The 24,295-nt window shown below is 50.5% G+C and overlaps 1 protein-coding gene and 1 long non-coding RNA gene across 4 annotated transcripts in view; both read left to right on the top strand.

The window, feature by feature from the left end:
* Positions 1–24,084, top strand: part of CHST13 (carbohydrate sulfotransferase 13) — a 28,932-nt gene extending 4,848 nt beyond the window's left edge. Inside the window, exons 1-3 of one of the 2 annotated variants that reach the window (XM_015641397.3) lie at positions 2,222–2,435; positions 19,411–19,487; positions 22,774–24,084. In XM_015641397.3, the coding sequence (XP_015496883.1) occupies positions 2,408–2,435; positions 19,411–19,487; positions 22,774–23,619 (951 nt within the window). In that variant the 5' untranslated portion in view covers positions 2,222–2,407 and the 3' untranslated portion in view covers positions 23,620–24,084. Of the gene's footprint in view, positions 1–2,221; positions 2,436–19,410; positions 19,488–22,773 lie in introns of those variants that run through there. The other variant, XM_015641398.2, reaches the window with a different exon arrangement.
* On the top strand, positions 11,087–12,954 carry LOC107210496. Of its 2 annotated transcripts, XR_001523947.3 has the most exons (3): positions 11,366–11,820; positions 11,912–12,058; positions 12,184–12,954. It is a non-coding gene; the product is annotated as an uncharacterized LOC107210496 (long non-coding RNA). The 2 variants fall into 2 exon arrangements; XR_004499166.1 differs by having other exon boundaries at positions 11,087–11,820; positions 11,912–12,211.
* Positions 24,085–24,295: the final 211 nt, after the last annotated feature.

Consider the following 24,295-nt stretch of genomic DNA (forward strand, 5'->3'; position numbering starts at 1 on the left):
CTCATTTTCCCAGTCTTACTATCATGATGCCCAGGATGCAGCCGCCTTCCTTTTGAGGAGCCAGTACTCGAAGTACAACATTTGTCAGCCAAGATGTTGTTAAACACAGGCTGGAAACCCTCAGATCTGCCACCTCTGGAAAACACGTGAAGCGCTACCTGTTGGGGTAGAAAAATCTGCCCGGTTCAGTGCTGAGAGCAGGACAGTAATGAAGCCCATCTGCTCCTGAGGGCCAGGCTTTTCGTGAGGAATGCTTTCTCTAGTCCTTCTTGGCTTTATACAGTTTCCTGAGAATCTCTGATGCAAGAGGTTTTGGAGGGGAAAGGAGTGGGCTTAGCACACACGGAGTTAACTCTGTCCCTGCAGGAGAAATTTGTGTGCTGGTGGCTCTGCTGGCTGGCTCCAGCCTCTCCTGGCTCCACATTCCTCTGGCATCTCAGCATGGCTGTTTCTCTCTGGCAGCACCTGCATGCATCTCTGGATGCACCTGAATTTTGTTCCCACACACAAAACTCCAATATCCTGCAATAGGAACTCCACAAAAACAGCACCAGCAGGACTTTTGCCTGTGTTGGTGCAGGTTGGTGAGGTCCAAGGCTGGGAGATGAGTGCTTTTGCAGCGGCCAGGGCTCTTCTGAGGATATTGGGATTTGTTATGTGCTTTGTGTGTTGTTATTTGTTATGTGGGATATATTATGTTTGACCAAGTTTATTTCTTGGTCTTGGTTTCCCACAAGCATCTGAATGGAGAGCATGACAAACCCTCCATCTTAATTCCAGTGCAAACACAGCTGTCTTTCCCAGGGCTCCATATCAGAAGCCAGGAAACTACAAAGGCATTAGGCACTTAACTCCCAGTACTGCCCCTTGGAGCTGCATGCCCAAAGAAGAGCTTAACTCCCCAAATACTTCTGAGGGGCCAAGGGGAGATGTTTCACTTTGAGCCTTTGAGATGCAGCTGGGCAAAAGCCCAACACTTTCCTTGTTCAAAGGCAGTTAAGGATTGCTAGCAGTCTGACAATGGGGAAACATCTCACTGAGGAGCTCCTGTGGCCTGAAAGGCCTGGGTTTAACACCATTGTGCATTGGTCCTGCCTGCACGGCACAGTTTGCACTGAGAGTGAAAACAGAGACAAATGGACCTACCCTAGGAGCTGGAGGTACTTTTTATCCCCAGTAAAATTCATCATGGATGGAGGGGAGTCAATGGGGAGTTGAACCCCACATTCCCAGTTTAGACCAGTCTGCTCTGTCCCATAGATACACCTGTACCAGCAGAGCTTGCAGTGCTGTGAACTGGGACACTCTGTCTCCTGTCTGGATCTGCAGCTGTGGGACAGGTCTGTATACAGCCACAAGCTCCCTGCAATTTCCCCACTGATTCACATGCATCTTTTAATTTTTCTCTTCTTCAAATGAAACTTCGTCCTTGGCAGTAAGATGTTCCCAGCAAGGCTGGATGGTGGGAGATATTACTAAATGCTGCTGCTCTGTGAGGTTGTCCCCCATCCCTGATGCTCATGTCCAGATGTTGAGATCCTTGCTTCATGGCTGGCTGTTGTGATTTATTCTGGCTATGCCAGTTTTTGCTGTTGGAGTTTTGTACCCCATGTCTTTCTAGTTATTAAATTACCCATTAAAGTCAGATGTAGAGCTCTGATAAATAGGGTTCAACCCCCAAATGTCTCTTCTTGCTCTGTTCTCCATTTCCTGATTGCCTGTGGCTTCCACTGGGAAGCCAAAATTTCAGTCTAAGTCAAAGGTCTGCTGGGCAAAGGTGAGAAGAAGGAGTTTTTTTGTATTCCCAGGAGCTGGGTGGCCGCTGCTTGGGCTTATGCTGTCGGGAGCTGTGGTGTGCTGGCTGCTCAGCAAACAGGGGCTGCAGCAGCAGCCAGCCACTGGCACCTCTGCATTTTCTGCAGGAGCCAGCACGGGTGGTTCCAGCAGCCAGCAGTGCCACTTCCCCTCTGCATGGAGCCCAGCAAGCCCAGGACACCCAGTAGCCTGAGGAACCTGCAGTGGCCAACATCCTGAAGTGTCACCCCACCACTTCACAGCCCACAGATCTCTGCTCCCCTCTTGGTGGGCTGAATCTGTCAGAGCTCAGGAGTGCCCTGAGTGTGTTTCCAGTCTGAGCCCCTCAGACAGGTCAGTGATTGCAAAAGGCAAATACACACACACTGCCCTGTGCACACACTCCCCTGCCTCTGGCAAATTGATTTCTGCATCAGCCCCACACATTGCTGTGACTCACTGCCTGAAATATGGATTTTCAGTCTAAAAAGCTGATGAAAGGCTGTGTGAGGGCACCACATGGGATCAGGACCACAGTCATGGCAACAGATCTCCATCTTACACCTGGTGCTGTCCTTCTGACCTGCCACCTTGTTGATGTGGGGACATCTTTATGCTGGCTTCTGGTGCACAGGGAGAGGGTAAGTGGGAGGGAAACTGAGCTCTCTTTCAGAATTTCTTTTGAATGCTATTGAGCACGTTTCATTTTTTCCCAGACCCTTTGCAGCAGGCCTTACTGGGATGTCTGGGGTCTGTAGGCTTTTTGAAAGGCCCTGCCTTGTAACCTTTTCCACCTCTCACCTTTTGAAGTCTCAGAGGCAAAGATCTGCCTCAATTTTGTTTCTAGGCTTGGTGATCCTTGCCTCAGAGATCCTTGCACAAGTCCACTCCCTTTAGCTTTCTGGCATGGCACTGAACACATTTAGCTTCAGGGTGTGGAGGTGTCCAGCCTTGAACCAGGAACTGGGGAATTCCTCAGCCTGTTGGAGGAACAGGCTGCCTGCTCTGCCTGCTCCTGTTTTCCCCATAGTGCCCCTGAGCTCTTAATATCTGGATGAGCTTTGACTAAATAAATAGTTGTAAATTTATGGGCAGGCAGCCTGATGGGAATTTGGCTGGGAAGGGCTTGGAGTTAGGCTTTCCTGGGAGAAGAAAGCAGGGTTTTTCCTCTCTGGTTAGGAATGTAGCAGCTTCACCACCTTGGGTTCAGCAGCTACATCCTCAGCTGAGGTGGCTCGTCACTGTCTGCCAGTGCAGGAAGGCCTGGCCACATAACCCACATCCTGTGGCAGCTCTGTGCCGTTGGGGGTAGAAAATGGTTGAGGACCTGGTTTTGAAGGTGTGAGTGTGTGTGGATTCGGTGTCTGCAGATTCTTCTGTCCCAGCTGAAGGTGCTGTCCTGTGCCACCTCAGGTCCTTCCCTGTGCTGTGACGAGAGCTTCCTGACCTACAGAGGGGCTCTCCAAGCACCAGCCATCCCCAGCCCTGTAGGCAGCCCTGGCTCTGGGGTCCTGGCTGCCTCCCTGTCTCTTGGCATGTCCTTCCTACCTCCCCTCCACCTTACCAGGGATCCCTGATGCACTGGAGCAATGATGGCAGAGGCATTCAGTGCTCCCAGCACTGAGCCCTGGGGGTGCTGTCACACTGTGCAGCTGCTCTGGCAGCTGTGAGACACTGCAAACCACAGGGTCCTGGGTTTGTGCTCTGGTGAGGCTGTTACATGGCCATGTACACAAACCATGCTGAGTACAGGTGCTGAGACCTGCTGGGCTGAAGAACACTTGATCCTGGTGAGACACAGCTTTTTCATAATTGGACTTAATTTACATAGACTACCTCAGTGTAGCATCCAGCTGGACTTGAAGCTGTTTTCTCCCAAAGAGTGTCTCTGAAGGTGTGAAGCCTCTGCAGTGGGTCGAGTGACAGATGAAGAAGCCTCCAGCCTGGCCATGGCAGATGGGCAGGTGCTGGTGTCTCTACCCATGGTACTTGTTCAGGGAGATGTGCCATTAAATGTTTTGGATTTTCAGAGCAGTGCACAGGGCCCGTAGGTCCCTTCCCATCAGCTTTCACCTGTGATGTGGAGGGATGCTGAGGCCCTGAGTCCTGGCCTCCAGCCATAACATGCTCACAGCTTTTCCTTCTCCATGTAAATGCCACTTGATTTATAGCCCTCCATCTCCTGGCTGCTTTCTTCCAGGGAGGGAGCAGCAGCAGGTTTGAGCCTTCCTTTGAGAGAGAGGCAGAGTATGTTCTCTCTCCCTACAAGTTTGCAGCCTCCCTGCTAATGTGGAACCCAACCCAAGCCTGCTCTCTGGCCAGATGTTGCTTCACTGACCTTGCAGGAGGATGGGTAATATTGACATGAGGTTCAAAGGTGCTGTTTGCTTGGAGCTGCCATGTGTGGGTGTCTCTGGGGCTGCCTTGCCTGTTCTAGAGAGGGTTTCTGTTCTAGGCAGGTTTTTTTCTTCAAAGCAGGGACAAGCTGAGAAATCAGCACAAACTAGTTGGAGGTCAGAAGCTTCTCAGGAGCTCCCCACCCCCATTTGTACTGTGCTGCCCTGTGAGAGTGTGGCTCTGCCTGCCACAATCTCTGCACAGGCAGATTTCCCCACAGCAGGAGAGGCAGCGAGTTCAGTCCTGCACATATCTACAGAGCCAGGCCCTTCCTTTTGGCAGGGGTGCAGGAGCAGCATATTCACAGCTGGGTCTCTTCCAAGTTTACTCCTGGCAGTATCAGGGAGATTGATTTCCCTTTAGCTTAATAGGATCAGCAGGCACAGGCACTGTGAGACCCAAACAAGGCTGAATTGATGCTGGTGGAGTTTTACATAAGTAGCCCACAGCTGCTGGGTGGTGTAGACACCAAACCTCACAGTTCTCTTCTTCCTGAGGTCCCCAGCAGGAAGGGTTAAATCCAGCAGCCACTCAGACGAGCAGCTACCAGTGATGCTGGATATGTTGTGCCCCAGAGTTGCAATGGCACTGGAGGTGTTTGTGTCCTCTGCTGAACATGCTGGCTGGGGAGACAGGGCTCTTCAGTGGTCATTATTAAATGCAGGAGAAGTAGGCACGAGGGGCCATGTGGTGGGACCGTATGTGCTGGAGATGGCTCTCAGAGATGGTTCTCCCTAGTCTCCAGCAGGCTGTAATTCACTCCTCCTCCTCTGCGAGCTCATGCACCTCTTAAAGCCTCTCGTTGTGTATCTTGTGACAGAGAGTCTCACCAGCTAATGACCTGTATCATTTAGAAGGGCAGGACACAGCCCCTCAGCTGGGAGCAGAGGGGTGAGAGCCATGAAGCAGAGCCAGGGAGGGATGGCCATGTGCAAGGTGCTGCATTGGAGTTTGCTGAGTGTGCATTTCTTCTCAGATCAGCTGGTTGAGGCTTTCATCAATCCCAGATGCACAGAGCTGAGAAGATGGCTTGAAACATATTCAAGTGGCAAGTTGAGCCATCTGACATTGGAGAGACTCCTCTTTGTTGTACCTGTGCAGGTGGCCCGTGTGCGGAGGGCACAAACAGCATCTGCCCAAAGCAGAGCTGAGCACGGGCAGGTTTTGAGCAAGCCCAGCCTGGTCCCCTGCGTGCTGGCCTGCCGTGGCCTCAGCAGCTGAGCAGGAGGCAGCAGGCTGGTGCAGATGGTCTCTTGGCTTGGCAGCTCTGTGGTGCTGTGTGAGCAGCTGTGGGCTGCCTGAGCCTGCCCAGGGATGGGGTCCTGCAGGGGTACGGACACCACACGGGCGGGATTTTAGGGAGAGGTGGATCTCTGGTGCAGCCTTGCCCAGGGAAAATCAGCCCCTGTCCATCCTGGCAAGGATCCCTGCCTTGGCTCTGCTGGTACAAGCTCTTCTTCTGCAGTTCCTTCGGGCAGCAGGCTGCAGAGGAGGAGTTTATTGACAAGGAATGGGAATGCTGGCAGTTCAGACTTGTATTATAAATGCAAGCAGCCAACTGGGGCCAGGAGAACGACAGGCGTAATGAGGAAGAGAAATTGCTCTTGGAAAGCTTCTAGCTTGGCTTATAGGAGGAATTAACCATTTGGAAACAGAAGATTGCATGGTACTTACACACAAATACTTTATTTGCTCACAGAGGCCATCTTCCTGCTGGATATTGTTAATTTTCTGTTTCCTATAAAGATCTTAATTGCAGTCCTTGTGACAGTAGAGACCTAGGGACACTGCCCCAGCAAAATACATCCCTCCAGCCAAAATGCCTGTGATCTTTCTATTAAACCTTCCTGGCATCTGCCTCAGGCTGGTACCAGGTGACCAGAGCCCCCTGCTGCTGAGGAGACATGAAGGTTTAGGAAGAACCCCTGCAGTGAATGGGACAGAGTGTCCAGACCAGCTGCCATTGGCTCTGTTCCTAATATGATCCCCACAGACGATACTGGGGCATTTGGCAAGCTCCTTGAAGCAGCTGGATTCCTTCCTTCCCTTTCTGCATGATTTATTGTGAGCTAATCCTATAACTGTCACCATTTTCCATCACTTGATTAGAGTTTCCCTGGCTGATCTTTGACTCAACTAGATGGGAATAAGAAGGCCTTCCTTGAAAAACAGAGCCTGAGCTATGCCCACCTCTGGGGAGGAGGGAGCCACACAGCCAAGGCCCAGCTGTGCCAGCCCCTGAGCCTGGGTATGGCTGGTGGCACTGTGATAGTCCAAGAGGTGTCATCGGTGAGAAATGAAGAAAAATTATCTTAAGAAACATAAAGGCAAAGTAAACTGTGCAAGAAAGCAGGAGCCAAAAGAGGAAAGAGCTTTTGTGAAGCTTTATAGAAAACAAGGAGGTTCTTTATGTAATTTTGGTATCTTCCTAATGGCAATAACTTTTGCCTAAGTAAACCTTCCAGAATCTTGAACATCAAGAGCAATTCACAGGTGGTTTTAAAGCATGTCCAGAAACCAGATCTCTGAATCACAGTCACTTCTGCAACCAGTGGCAGCTAGTCCCTGCACTGGCTTGGATACAGCCAGCACTCCCTAACAGTAGACATCTGGCTGAAGCCTGGGCAGACCAGGGATTTCACATTTCAGAGGATTCTTCCAGGCAGTTAAAAGATGAGCAGCCTCCTGTGAGGGGAAAGAAAAAGGCAAAAAAGTGAAGTTAGAAAGATAATTATTTTCCTGCCCAATGCGTGTGACATGCAGTAGAAATCCAAAGCAGTGCAGGATGTTCTGACCCCATCTCACCTCAGGAGTTTAATGTTCTTTTTGCAGCAGCTTAAAAAAGCATCCATCTGATGACACCCCCTCAAACCTCGTAGCCGCCCTCTGTGGCTGCTGCCTGAGCTTTGTGTGCAGCAGATGGGAGGCAGAGCTGGCTGCAAACCCCCCGGAGCTGGGTCATCCCTCAGCCTGGGTTAGCTCAGAGTGCTGAGTGTGCACTGCAAATGTGAGCCTCTGTGGGCTGTGTTTGTCAGCCAGGCACGAGGAGCAAAACACACACGGCTCCATTGTCTCTTTTGCCAGGCAAGTGCTTCAGCAGCCTGCTGGGAAGTGCCCCTCCAAAGGGTGCTGGTGGGGGCTGCACACAGGGTCACACTGGCTTTGCTCATCTGGGAGTTCTTGCATGCCTTGGATAGTGGAAAGTCAGCTCCGAGCTTTCCAGTTTCTGCTAAACCTGTAAGAGCATTAATAGAAATGGACAGTGGAGATTACACTGTCAGCAGTGCTTGCTGTGTTTCTTTGGAGCACTTTCAGCAGAGATCCTTCTTTTTTAGTGGTTTGGAGCAAACCCCAAATAGCTCTGAGCACTGGACTGCTGCCTCCTCCCTCCCATTCCACATCCCACATGGTGCTGAGCAGGGGCTGATCTCACCCAGCCACCCAGCATCCTGTTCCCAACCATCAGTTCTGCCAAAGGCACAGCAGATCCTGGGGAGTGGGATGGAGAAATTGCCCCTTGGAGAGGCAGTTTCTGGATCCTTTCAGTGGAGGAAGGAGTGGTGATGTGAAATAAGGTCTGGTTGTAACATTTCTGTAGTGATGGCAGTGCCAGCCCCATGTGTGACCTGTCAGAAGGCTCCCTTCAGGTGTGACTGACTCCTGGCAAGGAACATGGCTGGGACATGTTCAAGCTAAGAGAGAAGATACTGAAATTTGGTGGCAGTGGGGACAGCCATGAGGAGGCTGGGAAGGGGGTCAGGTCAGCTGTGGAGCTTTCACAGCACCTGCTCATGAGGTGTCTGTGCTGTTCTTGGCACATGGGCATTGCCTGCCCCACAAAGGCTGCCACAGTGCTTGAGAGGATGGGCTGAGGAGGCATGTTCCAATGAATGTCAATGTGTCTGTCTTGAACTGGATCCAGATGGAGAAACCTGAAGTCTGGTGGCACTTGATGCACTTGAAGCCAGTGGCACCTTATGCTGCTGGCCCCTGCCCTGTGTTTGCTGTCTGTGGTTTTATTGCAGCTGGCATGAGTCACTGAGCATGGAAATGTCTGTGGGTAGGTGACAGTTGTGAGCATGGGGCACTGCAACCCCAGACTGAGGGAGCAGGGAGCATCCATCTGCCTCTTGCAGGCTGGAAACCATGTCAGTGCATTTAACGTGGGGTTTCTGTGCTGTCCCTATGCCTGTCAGCCCTCAGATTTCCGTGAGAGTCTGCACTGTGAGTAATCTGCTCTGCCACCTCTCCATCACCCAGTGCAGCATGCCAGAGGCACTCCAGTCCCACAAGTCCCATTTACAGGGATGCTGCCTGCAGATGATTGTATGCAGATATCAGGGATCTTGGGCACAAGTGGAGGCAGGTGTGCTTGGATTTTTGGTCCCACTTCAGTTCCCTGAGGCTGTGTGTTTCCACCCCCAGACATTCACCATAACCACTGCTGCTCCTGGCAAGCCTGGCAGTTCCCTGTCTGGAATGAGAACAGGACATGTGCTCATCCCTCTGCGTGGCTCTTCCCATCCATCACTTCCCAGAGAGAATAGCTTAGAACCTTCTTCCACACCCTCATTAACATTTCCTGAAGGCAACACACCCCTTGTCCCTCTGTTGTCTGTGGACTACTGCATTCCAGCCAGCAGGCCACATCCCAGGAGGAGTGAATGACTTTTCCTGTTAAAGACGGTGCAGTCCATGTTATCCCATGTAAAACAGTGACTCATTGTCCCCTCTTTGCAGTGTTTCTTGGCTGGAGGAAGGCTGTCAGTGCCAGGCAGCCTGGCTGCCATCACCACCCAGTTGTGCCACACATCCCTGGCACTCTGGAGAAGCTGCAAGGGGGTGATTGCTGAAAACAGGGTATTATTTTTAGGGGGTGACACCTCCTTTCATCTCCTTCCCAAAGGAAGCAATCTTGGACATCTTGCCTACGTACATCTGGTTATGGTGAGGCCCAGGGATCCTCAATACCTTAATATCTGTCTGTGTAGGAACTGTGTGGTTTGGGGCAGAAAATGCTGCAGAAGGGTTTGTCCCTTGGGCTTATGCATTTGGTGGAAGGAGTTTGGAAAATGCTCCTTTCCCTCTTGGCTGAGAGGTTTGTACTGCTGTGCCTCCTCAGAAGTGAGCTGTGTCACCTCAGTTCAGTGTCTGTGGAGCCTCCTCTGAGGGCTGGGGCTGAGAAGGGGGTACTGGGGTGCTTCAGCAGCAGAGACAAGGGATTAAAATGGGGCCTGGGTATGAGGTGCCCCATCACCCTTTGGGAGCCATCTGTGACTGCTTGGAGTTTGCTTTAAGTAGCTCCCAAGAAAACAAGAGAGTCATTTGTGCAAAAAGGGGAGATTTCTGGGCAGAAAGGTCTGTGTGATAGGGACTGATAGGGGCCCTCCCTTGGCTCCACAGGAATGTGCTGTGTTATAACCAGGTACTGGAGAAGAGGAAGAAGATGGACCATTGTTCAGCTTCCATCCCTCGTCTGCACCCTACTATGGATGTTAAAGATGAGAAAAAACAGGGAGCACAGTGCCTGTGGAAAAGCAGGCCACATAACTTTCTCAGTTTCACCTGAGAAAGTGGCCTGGGGAATCATAAGGAGGAATTAAAACAATCCTCAGAGATAGAAGACAGCTTTGCAGGTGCTGTTTGTCAGTTTTCTTGGTTTTTTTGCAAGAGAAGGTGGAGGGGTGGTGTACCCCACTGACCAATGATGGTGATGTGTTAATTCACTAACCAATAAGAGTTTCACCTTCCTGTACTTTCACTTATTGGTCTATAAAAGAAGATCTGAGGTAATAAACCTCGCTCTCCTGTTCAATGCACAAGAGAGTCTGTGTCGTGCTTCTCGCCATTCCCAATAGAGCAACACCCTACCCCTCATCTTGCCCAAAATGGTACTTTATCACTGTGGCTAAAACATCACTTCTGTGTGACCCCAGTGCCTGTGGAGATGCAAAACTACCCTGTCACATATGCACACATATGCAGGTTCACCCGTCTGGGCTGATTGGAGAGAAGATTTTTCACCCCCTGCTGCAGCTCGTTGTACATGGGCTGTTCTCTGTGTAAACCTACTCATGTGCACGTCCTGTCTTGCCCTGCTCAGGTTTGCCCTGAGCTGCTTTCCTTGTGGTTTATCCCTCGGTGTTGTGGGTAACCTCCTCCCAGTGTATCTCTGTTTCCAAGTGCTGGGAGGTGAGGGGAGGTGGTGGGGTTTAATTTCTTGGTTTGGCTGTTTCAAGAGGACTAGGGGGGATGGGAGAAAATGTGAAGCTCTGGGAAAAAATAAAGCCTGAGATAACCATTCAAGCTTCCCTGTACTGCTGGGACTCCGTTCTGTCTGATCCAGCCAAGTTCAAGTCACTTGGTTTAATTTCTGCTAAATGAAATATCATTAAGTCAGGAGCCGCTAAATGGAGCCCCTTTGCCATGGGGATATCCAGGCTGACAACATCTAGACACTGGCTATGCTTCAAAATAGAATTGTATGGCCCAAAACCAAGCTATTTGAGGTGATTTCTGAGCCTGAGAGTTAGGGTGCAGCACTGGTGAAGGACACTCACCCAGTGGTTTCAGAGGGACAGCTGAGCTTCCTGGTGCCATGCCAGTGCCTGAGGGTTGTGGCTCAACTGGTGACATGGAGCAATGCCACTGAATCATCTGATGGCTTTGCAGGGCACAGGGATGTGCCTGCCTGCTGATCTGCTCAGGGAGGCAGAATCACAAAGGTCCTGCCCTTCTCATACGCTACATTAGCCTGGCTGGGCTGTCTGGGAAGGACCTGCTCCAGGACCCTTGCAGGGATACAACAATCCTGGCCCTTGGCTCTGCTCTAATGTCTGAAAATGCTCTGGAGCAAGCATGGGGAAGGTTCTGCTGCTCCCCAGGATGCTGCAGGCTGTCAGTCTGCTGTAGGGAGCAGGAGGGGAGCTGGCAGGGGAAGGTCTGATGGAGAATTATTCCCGTTCCCGATCAAGTGAGCTGAGACAGACGTCTCCAACAGACTCTCTGCCGCCTGTACCTCAGCAGAGAGACATGCAGAGCAGCCAGCCCTTCCCAAGGCTTGGCCCACAGAGCCAAGGGCAGGCTGTCAGGAATTACTTGGGTAATACATCACTGGCTTGTTCATCAGCAAGGAAAACACTGGAAGAGGCCGGTGGTGGGTCTGCCTGTGACCACACTGCATGGGTCTGTGTGAGCTGGCAACCTGCTACCTGTGTCAGTGCTGAGCCTCTGCAAGAGGACATTGTCATGAGGCAGAGCAGGCTGAACAAGGCATAACTGGGGAAAAGCACCATGAAAAGAGAAGCAACGGTGGGAAGGGCCACGGGGGCATTTCCTGAGCTACAGAGGAAGTTGGTCTGGAACTAGAAATGCATGTTTGTTTTGTAAATATTAGAGTTACAGAGTCTGCAAGTTGATGCCAGCTCCCCTCCATCACTCCTGCTCACCACTCGCTGGCACAGCCCCAGGATGAACAAAAGAGGTCAGGTACAGCCTTTGCTCCACAGGGATCTGTTCGCTGCCACGTGGAACCTGTGCAAGGTGCAGACTGTTGATATCTGAGCTCTCCTTGGGGAGAGGTGCTGTGCCTGGAACACCCAGGGAAAAAAACAGAAATCATCTCTTCTGGTAATTCTCTATGGGGCTGGTGGGGCTGGTTGCTTTTTTGCCATTGCTTGTGCTTGTCTGAGTATTGTTGTGACATGTTCTCTCTCCCCAGAATTCTTTCTTGTGTATGTGCTCTGCTGCCTGTTACCTGCCAGAATGGGACATGGATGCTGCCCACTCCCTCTGAGTGTTCTGGGTGCAGACATCTGGATGAGCCCTGGCACTTTCACCTCCTTCCACTTGCAGTTCCCCAGCAGAGGTGATTGTGTCTGAATTCACAAAGATGAAGGATGCATTTAAGCAAATCAGTCATGTGGCTCTATTAGATTTCTTTTCCTAAGCTTTTTAATTAAGTCTCTGTTGTCTGTATCCTTGATTTTCTAGATGCAGTAAAAATGAGCAGTCACAAGAATCCAAGGAGATTTGATTGCCTCTTTGAAGCCAAAAATTTGATTTGCTTTTGGAGCCAAAAAATTCCCATTCCCAAATCAAAACCTTTCAGTAAGAAGTAAAATAAAAAATAATTCCCAAAGGTCCTTCTTCGCTCTGTGAACACCAGAATTACCACATTGTTCTTCGCAGCCAAGAGTATGATGCAAGAAAGCAAATGGTCACTTATTTTGTCATCTTGTCCATCAAAGAGAGGTCACTGCCTTCCACAACATTAAGGCAGTAAATGAGTCTGGAGTTCGCTGTGGGATCCTGGTGTTGGATTCTCACATCACCACAGTTTTGAAAAATATCTGTATTTAAAACCAAATGAAAACAACAAACAACAATCAGCCTTTGTGCTTAGACAGAAATTAAGGAAACGTGTTTTCCACCAGTAGGAGCCCAAGCATAAAAGCCAGAGGTTCCTAGAATTAAACTACTTTTTGGAGAGAACACTATTTGACCCTAGAGCTCTGATCCTTCCAGTCAGGGCTCTTCACATGGACCACTGAACACTGCCAGGGGTTCAACTGGTGCTTCCATGTGGGATTTCTTGGCCTCCATGTCCTCATGCATCCTTATGCAGTCTTTGTGTCTAGCTGCATGTCTCAGTCTTTGCTATCAAACCAGGAGGGAAACCTGAGCTCAGACTGCAAGAACTGGCTGGATCCATCACTGCTGCTGCCAAGCTCTATTTTCTTTTTTACTTTCCCCCCCCGCCTTTTTTTTTTTTTTGGTTTGGTTTTTTTTTTTTGTTCTGCTTGGATGTTAAAATCGAAAATTGGACAGATTTAACAGCCAGTGGCTGCAGTTAGGGTTTGGCATTGACTGGCACAGTTACAATACCCTCTCAGAAATTTTATGGCAGGATCCTCCTCTGTGTCTCTTGGGTGCATTATTTCAGTAGTGAGGAGCCTGTCTTTGTGGAGTGGCATCTTTGTGGTCAGGGGTGAGTGAGGCGTGACTGCTGAGGCTGAAGCACTCACTCATTGCCCCTGGCAGGTCCTGGAGAGGAGTCAGCAAGGTCTGGAGAAGCTCATTGCTGTGCCCATGAAGAGATCCAGGTCCTAATTTCTGGCTCTTCCAGTGACTGACTTAAACCAAGTGCTAACCCCTGTACACCGCAGAGCTCTGGTTGTTGGTCACCCTTCTGGTAGTACAGTTATTTGTTTCCCACTGTATACTCTTCCTTCTCCCATCAGTTCAGCTGCACACATGCCGTGTGTGCCAAGCAGACAGCTCCTGCCACTGCTCCTTTTTCCTTTGTTCAAATCAGATTCCATTGAACATATCACCTTCAATTTCAGAACTTCTTTGGTGTGAGGAAGAGCATTCCCTTCCCTCCTCTGAGGGGTCTGCCCTCTGAGAGGACTCTTCCTACAGAACAAAGGAGCACCTCTCCCACTGCCCTGCTGGCACTTGCAGGCTGTAATTTACACTGATCATTTCAGGCACCGAAATTATTTTTTTTCTCTTTTTTTAGGTTTTGCACAGACACAACAGGAAGCAAAGCTGGGGCTGTGAGACAGCAGCAGGGAGGCAGTGGTGGGGTCAGGATTAGCTCCTCAGGGCCTCTGGGGTGCCTGCTCATGTGCAAGTACATGTGTTGTCTCTTCACATCCCTTGGCTGGAGACCACTGGATCTCCTCCAGGTGTTAACCCTCTCCAGTGTTTCACATTAGAGATCACATGTGGAGTTTTTGACTTCTTGTGGCTGCAGGATCCAGCCTGGAAAATATCTGACAGCTTCATCCTCCAGCCCAAAATGAGTTGGGGTTCCTCCTGTTGCATCCCAGCCACTCACTCCCACTGATCCGGGTTTCCAAACCTCTTCCTATCTGGCACCTGAGCAAGTGGGTGTGAAGATGTCCTGCATGTGAAACACCTGCCATCCCTCTCTGCTGGTCTGTTCCCAGAGGGTGATCACATCCCAGCTCAGCCCATACCCACATCCAGCCCCTGGCACCTCCCATGGCACAGCAAGTCCTGGGATCGCTGGCAGCCCTTCTCAGCAGCTCTGGGTCTGCCTTGGTCCCAGGAGAGCAGAGCTGTCAGTGCTGCAGATGACAGTCACCAATGCTGTGGATAATAGCATATGGATAATGCTGGTTTTTGCTGTGATGGCAGATATCTCACCTGATTTGTTTCAGGGCTTCATTTACCTTTTTTTATGACTATCACACTGGCAGCTGATGGCCCAGAACTAATGTATCTGGGACCTCCTGCCACTTCCAGCAGCAAAGTAGCAGAAACTGCTGAATTCAAATATTGTGAAATTAAATCCTGTTAAATTTCACTCCCCTCATCCAGGATGAACTTCAGTTTCCCTGTTGGTGTTTGTCTTTCCCTGCCATGGCATCCTTTCTCAAGTCTTTGGCCATCATCAGTATCTTTCTGTTTTTATGGCAACTCCTTCTCCAAGTATTAATCCCAAAGCTAATCTGGGAGGTATTTTTCTAGAAATCTGCCCTCTGCCCAGTATTTCTCATTTAAGTGCCACCTGCCTTCTTGTTGCTCATGACCTTCACAGTTCACCTAGTAAACTTCATCCTCTCTGACTGAAGTCCTTGTTCCCTGTGTTGTCTCTGATGCACTGTGTGTATCTGGGTGAGGATCTACCACATAGGCTTGATCTACAGAAACAGCTTTTTTTATTTACAGACAAGTTTGCATGGCTATGAGCTGTGTCTGGTAAGTGCCATGTTGATTTTCATTCTTAGTTATTTATTATCCAGTTGCACCCACATCTTTTAATTGTTTTTTTTTCTCCAGACTGTTTTCTAAAGCCTGGGTAATGCTGATGTCAGCCTAGCAGGCTTGTTGCTGCCTGAATCCTGTCTCTAAGCCAAACTCTTCAGTTCACGCACTGGATTTGCTGTTGTGGTTGCAGAGAACCTCCCTCCCTTTTTAAGGGTCTCTGCAGCCAAAACAGAATATTCTTTCACTACTGCTTCCAGAAGTCTGGAATAGGTATGATCCAGTCTTTCCCTCACCTCACACATGTCTGGCTGTCTTTGCAATCATCTAGTACACCTAAATATTCACAGCTTTAAAGTCTATTCCCTTTTCCAAGGACAGCTGGCAAGACACTGAAATGCCAGGTCCTGCTGCAGTGTTTATGTCACACTGTGAGAGAGAAGCTTCAGCTGTGATGGGACAGCACTGAAATCTGGGGTACAGGAGGAGAAAAAAGGAGGAAGTGTGATATCTTCTTAAGCTCCAAAAGAAAGCCTGAAGCCCTTGTAGCACAGGAGACTCAAAAATGTGCCTGAGGTTCCTTTCAGGCTCATCCAGTGATTTCTGGTCAGTGTCTCTGCCTTAGCACAGCAGTTTTGGTCTCCTGCTCCACATCACTCCTATTCCCTTGCCTCATCATTCGAAGATTCAGAGAACAAATGTGGTACTTCCTTCTGCCTGTGTGAGTGAAAACCACTTCAGATTTGGATCACAGACATGCTCTGTGTTGATACTTCTCACCCAAATAGTGATCCTACAGTTGCCAAGGGTTGGTGTTTTTTCCTCTTTGGAAAGTTGATATGCCTTGGCTAAGTGATGTCCCGGCTTTCAGATGCAATTGTGGCAATGCTAAATTTCCAGGGATTACCACTGCATGTGGTGGAATCTGGGAACCTCAGTAACAAGCTATAAAGTCAGGAGAAAAACCAAGATTCGAAGGACTTGGCAGCTGCTCCATGATGGAATATCCTGCTGTACTCAGGGCCATGGTGCCAAATTGCAACAGAAACCATTAATTCACTCACATGATACTCTCTCCTCAACACTGTCATTTATTTTAGTATTCCTTGGCCTTCTCAAACTTTCTGGGAATCCCAAGGGTATTCCAGAGATTGGTAAACCAATCAGTTTACAATCAATACAGGGAATGGTTTGCTCTTGCTCTCAGCATGAATGAGTGGAATAGTAGGGATGTGTAAATTCCAGCCATCTGGCAACAGGGAGGGCTGGGACAGGAGTGTGTGAGCAGTGATGCTGCAGGTGCTGGGGCTGGTGAACAGGGGGTGTCCACAGCCTGGGCTCATGGGGCAGGGCTGTGTGGGGTGTCCAAGGCTGATCTTAGTGGGGTGGACTCCATTAAATCACTGTCTCCAGCCTATTGCTGGCTCAGGCGGCTTGCAGCAGCCCTGGCCTGCTTACCACTGTGACAGCCAGGTGATCCCAGATGTTTTGGGGATGCTTTGGGCACAGACAGCCTGGACTTGTCTCTGTTCACACAGCTGCAGCCTCTCTGACCAGCGTTATGGACACTCCATCCCATGGGACACAGCGGATGCTGCCCTCCTCCTGCACGGTGCCTCGTGGAGGTGTGCAGGGCCACAGCTGCATCTGCCACGGGGCTCCACCCTGGCTCCAGGAGTCACCAGCGTGGCCCAGCCGGGATCCCGGCTGCTTTTCTCCTCGGGATGCCGTGCAGACAATTTCTGAGTGGAGAGACTTCCTGCAGTGGAGCTGTGTAAAAACCAAAAAACCCTGCTGCCAGGCCAGGCCTTGCTGTGAGGGGTTTGGCAGAGCCTGGGGCAGGGATGGTGTCATCGCTTTGGAGCCGTCAGGATGCAGCCAGTGCCGAGTGCCGGTGTCTTCCCCTGCCAGCTCAGCACTCCTGGCCTCCTCCAGCTGCACGGGAGCAGCCTGGCAGGGATATTTTTTTTCCATTTTTTTTTTATGTCTTCCCCATTTTTTCTGGAACTCTGTACAGCAAGAGCACAGCAGGGATCCCAGGGGGTTTGCTGCTATCCAGAGAAATTGCCTTGTTCTCTGCCAGATCTTGTGCTGGGGAAGGGCTGGAGGAAATCTATTTTGCAACGTTTCTGCTGGGGCTGTTGGCAAGAGCCCTGCAAAGTGCAGCAGCCACTGGCCAGGCTGGTCCCTCTGAAGAAAAGAGGTCTGAAGAGGACTGAAGAGGTCAGAGCATGGCTGTGACCTGCCTGACCTCTGCTCCTTCCCCTCTTTACTGCAGATTTGCCTTTTGTTGAGGCCAGAGAGCCTCCTGCCAAGCCAGTGTTCCTCTGGGGCCATGACCTGACGCTGCAACAGGCACCGAAGCCTTTCCCTGGGCCGTTTCCACGCTGCCCTGTGCAGCACCAGCATGAGCTATTTGCATTTCTAACAGCCTTATGTCAGCCTGAACCACCTGGGGTTTGCTTCTGTCCCGGTGAGAAAGGTTCTGGCTGATGCACGTGTTAATCACAAAAAACAAACGCCTCCACGTTGTTTTACTAAATATAGGAGCAGTGTCTGCTGCAAGGCACTGCCAGCAGCCCTCAGCGGGGTCACAAACCTACATCCAACAGGAGTTTATCAGCCCCAGAGGGGAAAGGGGCTCAGGTTTAGTGCTCTCTTCAGATGTGAGCTGCAGTGAGTCGAGTTTTCAAGGTCAATCTCGTTCCCTGTCATTTGCAGAGGGCTGAGCCTGGAAATGTGAAACGGGGCTCCTCTGGGATGAGCATCTCAGCCCAGCACTGCATGTTGGATTTTCTGCTTATCTCCCACTGGCACAGATGCTATTTCACTCTCCTGTGGGGTAACTGATGTAGAGGATTGAGGAAGAAAGTGTACCTTCTCGTTGAGTCACATCTTGATCAATCCAGTGCTGCAGGATGTGTCATTTCCCACAGACGCGCAAGCGTACAGGCACTGCTGATGAAATCTGGTGAGGTCAGGCAGTCATTTCCTCCTAACTGCAGCTCCAGGAATGAATAATGTTTAGCTGAGACCCTGGTGACTTTGTGCTTTGGAGCAGTTTTCATTTAAGCAAAATACAAGCATGTTAAAATGAACTCAGGATCTGGAGTTTTCCTTCTGGTTATTTTGGTTGTGCAGACGCCTGGGACACGTATAACAAATTTGGGGTTGTTCGGTGACGGTCAGTGAATGAAAAGATCCAGAGCCCCAAACTGTCATGCGAAAAGCTTCTGTTAGAAACCTTCACATTGCCAGAAATCTCTTGTGGCAGATGCTTTTTCCAGGAACTTGGAGGACTGGAAGAGGCCACAGTCTCCTGAACAATGTGTCCTATCTTCCCCTTCAGAAAAAACACAGCTCTCCATTTTAAAACTCATGGTGTGATTCCTTCTGTGGAAGCCAACTCCAGGGCTGCACAGCCCCCATGGTTACAAACCTTGTCATGTGGAAACTGTCGTGGCATCCTCTGCCAATGGAGAGAGTCAGAGCCAAGAAGCAGAGGGTGGGTGAGTGGTGCGAGAGCTGCTTGAAGTTGCTGCAAGTGAGAGCCTGTGCCCCTGCCATGGCTGGCTCCATGCGTTGGCTTTGGGATATCCAGGCCACATGGTTTGTCTCCACTCTGCTGGAAACAGGTCCCTGAGGGGACCTCAGGGGCTCAGGAATGGCAGCTGAAGCAGATGCTTCCTAGCCTGGAAGGTGGTTGCATCCCCAAATAATTTATGAGCAGGAGAACTTGAGCAGCTGTCACTGATTGGGTTTCTGGTGCCACATCCAGCCTTGGGTTTGGTGCTGCTGCAAATGGACCTCAAAAACAAAACAGCTGATCTGCAGGGCAAGGAGGGGGCAAGGACTGCCTGGGCTGCTGTCTTTAGCTTCCAACACCAGAGGAGATGCTGCTGGTTTAGAAGGGAAGAAAAAAAATACAAATAGCAAATAAGAACTTCAATTGATTTACCAGTCAGACAAAGCACGTGACCAATTTGTGTGCTCCTGTCTGTGTCTCTGAGCCTGGAAGTGCAAACTTCGAGCCTGTGGGAGCTCAGCACAGAGCTGCCAGTGCTGGATCTGCCCCTATCTCTGCCAAGCACAGAGGTATCTCACCCCTCACAGGGCTGTGGCAATGCTGGTCAGGGTCCTGTCTCCTCTGGGTCATTCCCTTGAACATACAGCCTGGACAGAGTGGCATTTCCCAAAACCATATGGATCAAACTTTTCCTAGGAGCTCTGGGAATTGTAATTGTTACCTTTATTTACGGTGTTTTATTTGTTAAAAAGTAGGTCTGAACCTTTAGAGTCCTAACTGCAGATTTTGTTATAAAGTAAAGGCGAGGGAAGAGCATTGCTTGAGAATCACTTCCAGTGCCAAATGGGTTTGTCTCTTCTTGGGAGAGGTTGTCTTATCCCAGCTTGGGCATCTCAAGAGAAGGTGAGGGAAGCAAACCCTTCCAACCCCTCTGATTTTCCTCTCTCCTTTTTCAGCCTCTGAAGAGATGAGATCCACCTGGCAGGGCAAGGCTGGTCGCAGCCCACTCCAGGCCCTGTATGAGAGTGACCAGGTAAGGGGACAGGGACAGAGAAGTGCTGGGATGAAGATCGAGTGGAACACTGAGTTCTGACCCTTTCTTCCTCTCCTCTGGTGTGTGGGACACTGTGCCAGGTCCAGTCACTTCCAGGATCCTTGCAGCTGAACCTCTGGCTGTGTCTAAAAGACAATACCATACTGCAGGGAGGAGTAACTTGATCAAAACTGCTTATGGCCCTTGCTGGTACTTGGGCAAACATTTTAATTACTAGTGGACTGAGCCCTTGCCAGGCAAACCTGGGAGACTTTGCCATCTGAACATTTCAGAGCCAGCTCTGGGCCATCATAGGGCAAGAGCTTAATTGCTGCCCTTTTTGAGCTAATAAATGACAGATGTTTCTGTGCTAGCTGCTACATATATGTGCATGCACATAGGTATGTGCACATATATATGTTTACATAGATATATCTGGACTCAGCCATGGGGGATTTATAATCCTGGAATATCTCAGGCCTCTCCATCACTCTGAGCTGTGACAGCTATTCCTGCTGAGAAATGAGCAACCAGGCACAGCTTGGGCAAAGAATCACTCCCCTCCAGGTGGGCTTAGTGGGTCCCTCCCTGTGCAGGAATCAGGGAAGGTGTCCCTCTTGTCCTTCACAGCAGGACATGTGGTCAGAGCCATAAAAACTGTTTGTTTCTTTCTGCTGCATTTCCCCCTGGGCAGTTTTCCCCTCATTCAGCCACACTTGCCTTTGCAGAGGGATCTTCACCCAACTTCCCTGCAGGGAGCCCTGTGGGAAGCCACCCTCCAACGTGTGCATTGCCACATGCCCCAGCCACCAAATGTGCCCTGCACCTCCCCTGTCCATGGGGCTGGCAGCTGTTGCAGCCCCAAGAGCAGAGGGTGATGCTGGTGGCCCCTCAGTGGGCTGCCATCCCTGCTGCCTCCCCACTGCCCGTGGGCAGTGCCCAATGCAGCCAGAGTCAGATCTTTCCATATCTGTTGCTTTGTGTTATTGTCTAGGTTGATGCTCTGATGTCTGTAAGCAACCAAAGTACGTTTGCTCTCTGAAAAATGGCAAATATGGACTCCCTTGGCCATGATGCCAGCAAACCCTGACGCTGCTGGAATGTCATGGTGTTATTTCCTTAAAAGTGATACTTAATTTCCCTGGCTTTTAAAGAGAAGGAAATGAAGGGAGCAATTTTGGTCTGAAATAACTGCAAGACATGCATTTATTCCAGTGGGCGGCTGCTGAAAAGTAGTCACATTTATTTGTTGCCATGCCTGCAGACAGTGTCTGTCTGTCTGTCTCTCTGGTCCAATAGTTTTGAATTATGCCAATGCAGGGAAAAACACCTGAAAAAATCACATTATTAAAATGCCTCTTTTTCTAAACCCTTGCAAAAAGGTTTTCCAATTCTAAAAGCTGACGGGGAGGCTCCAAACAAAAGAAATTGCTACTGAAAGGTTTGGCTGTGTTGCAAGGCAGCATGAGAATGCTTCTTCAGCTGTGGTTATCACCTCCATAGGTGCTGTATTTTCTTTGTAGCCTAGTAGCCAACAATGTCAGAGTCATACCTTGCTGGCAGTTAGCATCTGTTCACCTGAATTTCCTTCATTTTTGCATTTTCCCTTATCATGTTCCTGTTGGAAGGAGTAAGGATAGGATACTTTCTCCTGTCCTCGTCTCAGATTCCTGCCCATGCAGGTTCCTGGAGAAACTGGTCAGTAAGGTGACTTGGACTAGGTTATTTCTTTTGTGGAAACAAGATCCAAAAGAGTCTGAGTGTGGTCCATCCCTTGCAGAAGGAGTGGTTTGCTCAGATGTTTAGTGTCTCTCTGAAGATGACAGGTCTGCTGGATCATCCACAGGATGGACAGTTTATCTTTGTATCCCAGCTCCTGGCAGGAGCTTTAAAAGCCTTTATAATTGTCCTTGGAAACACCTCACTGGCCCCCAGGGAGCAGTGAGGAAGCACCTGAAGCCTGGGAAAGGGTGTCCTTTAGCAGGCCTGGGCAGTGACAGCTCCCAGCAGCTGTGTAGGCAGCAAGGCCTGCCCTTGCCCTTCATCTGGAGGTTGCCACATCTGTGCAACTGCAGAGCTGTTTGCTGTGGCACCCTCTGACGCTGGGAGGATTGTCTTTACAGCCCCAAAGTGGGAGCCACCGTGATGTTGGGAGATGGTGGTCTCTGCATGGCATTAAAGCCACAGCCCTGGGTTAGCGGCTCCTTGGTGATGCTGTTTCCAGATGAGGCTGTTGGATGTTCCCAGCAATGAGGAACATGAAATTTCCCAACCCTTGTGAGCAAAACAGGGACATGGTGGGCAGGAGGAGGAGGGGACGTTCCCCTTCTGACTTCCTGGAAATGGTTTCCTGTCCCAGATGTTCTAATGACATTTTGGGATTTCTGACAAAAACCATGACATGAAAGGTCATGTCCCCAGATCTGCAAGGGGGTTTCAGCGGGGTCAGGGTTTAAGGGACTCTGGGCTTCTGGTAAGCCAGTGCAGCAGCTGCCAGTTCTTGATGTGATGGTCAGAAGGGTTAAAGAACCATGTTCCTCGTCCCTGCAGCCAAAGGAATCTGACCAGAGTTGAGGCGTTGGACTGGGCTGTGTGGAAAAAGTCCCTCAGGAGAAGGAACCCAAAGCCCCCAGGAAGGGCTCCATCACCACCTACTCAGCCCCTTGCTCATCTCCATCATTCCTGCCACCCCACCTCATCTCCAGCTCCTCCCCTGCTCACCAGGGTTTGATCATCAGCGTTAGAGACCATTTCCATTTGTCTTTCCTTGGCAGGACACCCAGGCTGTTTCCGTGCAGCATGCCCAAATGTGTGTGCCACGTTTCTGCCCTTGGCTGGGGGTTCCCAGCAGGCACACGTGTGTGGGTGTCAGTGCAGGGCAGCGATGCCCCACAGCAGCAGGAGCTGTGCAGGGCCCTGTGCCAGCAAACAGGCTGTGCTTCTGTCCCTGGGACACGTATCCCCCTACACTGGTGTGAGGGAGAGCGCATTGGCTATTGACCCTCTCTGCTCTGCCTGTTCTTCACTCACCCCCTTCAGTTTTCCTCCTCATTCAGCTCCTCATCACATTTTGTCCTTTCTTTTGATGCCAGCCTATCCAAGGATTAAGTGCACCAAATCCAGTTGGGTTCAAAGTGAGTGCTGTCTCCAAAATCCCACGTGGGTGACTGACCAACCCCAGTAAAGGGGAAGCAGTGGGGACAACTGTGGGCCAACCCCAAGTTGTGTAGGCCACAGTCAGCTTGGGCAAGCCGGTGACCATCTCTGTTGGGTTTTTTCTCCCCAGTTTGAGCAGTCGTCCCTGCAGGCAGTTCACCAGCAGAGAAGGGAGATGTTGAGCAACGTCTGCAGCCGTTACACCCGCAAGCGGCGTCTCCTGCAGCGGGATGACTTGCGGCACTTGGTGGTGGATGACACGCACGGGCTGCTCTACTGCTACGTGCCCAAAGTGGCCTGCACTAACTGGAAGCGGGTGATGATGGTCCTGACGGGGCAAGGCAAGTACCAGGACCCGCTGGGAATCCCCGCCCATGAGGCCCACGTCCCCTCCAACCTGCGCACCCTCTCTGAGTACAGCGTTCCCGAGATCAACTACCGCCTGCGCAGCTACCTCAAGTTCGTCTTCGTGCGGGAGCCCTTCGAGCGCCTGGTCTCGGCCTACCGCAACAAGTTCACTCTCAGCTACAACACGGCCTTCCACAAGCGCTACGGGACCAAGATCATCCGGCGGCACCGGCAGGAGCCCAGCGAGCGGGCCCTGGAGCGCGGGGACGACGTGCGCTTTGAGGAGTTCGTGTACTACCTGCTGGATCCACGGACGCAGCAGGAGGGGCCTTTCAACGAGCACTGGGAGCGGGTGCACTCGCTCTGCCACCCCTGCATCATCCACTACGACGTGGTGGGCAAGTATGAGACCTTGGCCGAAGATGCCAACTACATCCTGCAGCTGGTGGGGGCCGACACGAGCGTCAAGTTCCCAGCTTCATCCAAGACCACCAGGACGACAGACAACATGACAGCCCAGTTCTTCCAGGACATTAGCCCCTTCTACCAAAGGAGACTCTTTAATTTATACAAAATGGACTACTTGCTATTCAATTACTCCATCCCCTCATACCTCCGCATCCGATGAGGCAGGGGCTGCCGGGGATGAGGTGAGGGAGAGCTGGATAACTCTCACTTTGCCACAATTCCCCTCCTCCTACTTTGTGCTCATCTCTTGGGTGACTTCTTCCCTGTGCCCTTTTATTAGGGTCTGCTCCACCTCATGATGCCTTGTTCATGCATGATCTGGAGGAAGAACACTTCTCAAAACACTGGGGCTGGAGTTTTTCCTTCCCTTTCCCTCCCAGCCTTCAGTATCTACAGGGAATGGTGATGGGACTGGACACTTCTTGCCCTGTTTAGGGACTCTCTTTTAACTAAGAGACTCCTCTGTAGATCCAAATCTTGGGAAGGCTCCTTTTTTGGGCAGGATCCCTTCAGGTCTTTCTCCTCCATACTGGACTGTTTGGGGGCAGACATGGAGTCTCAGGGGTCAGAGTGGAGTGTATCAGAGACTTGCATAGAATCAGAAATAAAGCAATAATTTAATGTATCTTTTTCATTTTATTTAAAATTGCCCACACTTTTTCTCTTGTTCTCTGTCCTCATCCCACTTCCCACGCCATCCCCTGCTGAGGGGGATGTAACACACAGAGGTGTGTTACTCTGACCATATTTTTATCCCTGCAGGGATTTGTTTTGTTCCTCTCCTTCCACATATTCTCAGCTGGGGTGCAAAATACTCCAAAGACAGAGAGCAAAGG

Source organism: Parus major, chromosome 12 (assembly GCF_001522545.3).
Source record: "Parus major isolate Abel chromosome 12, Parus_major1.1, whole genome shotgun sequence".
Taxonomy (NCBI): Eukaryota; Metazoa; Chordata; class Aves; order Passeriformes; family Paridae; genus Parus; species Parus major.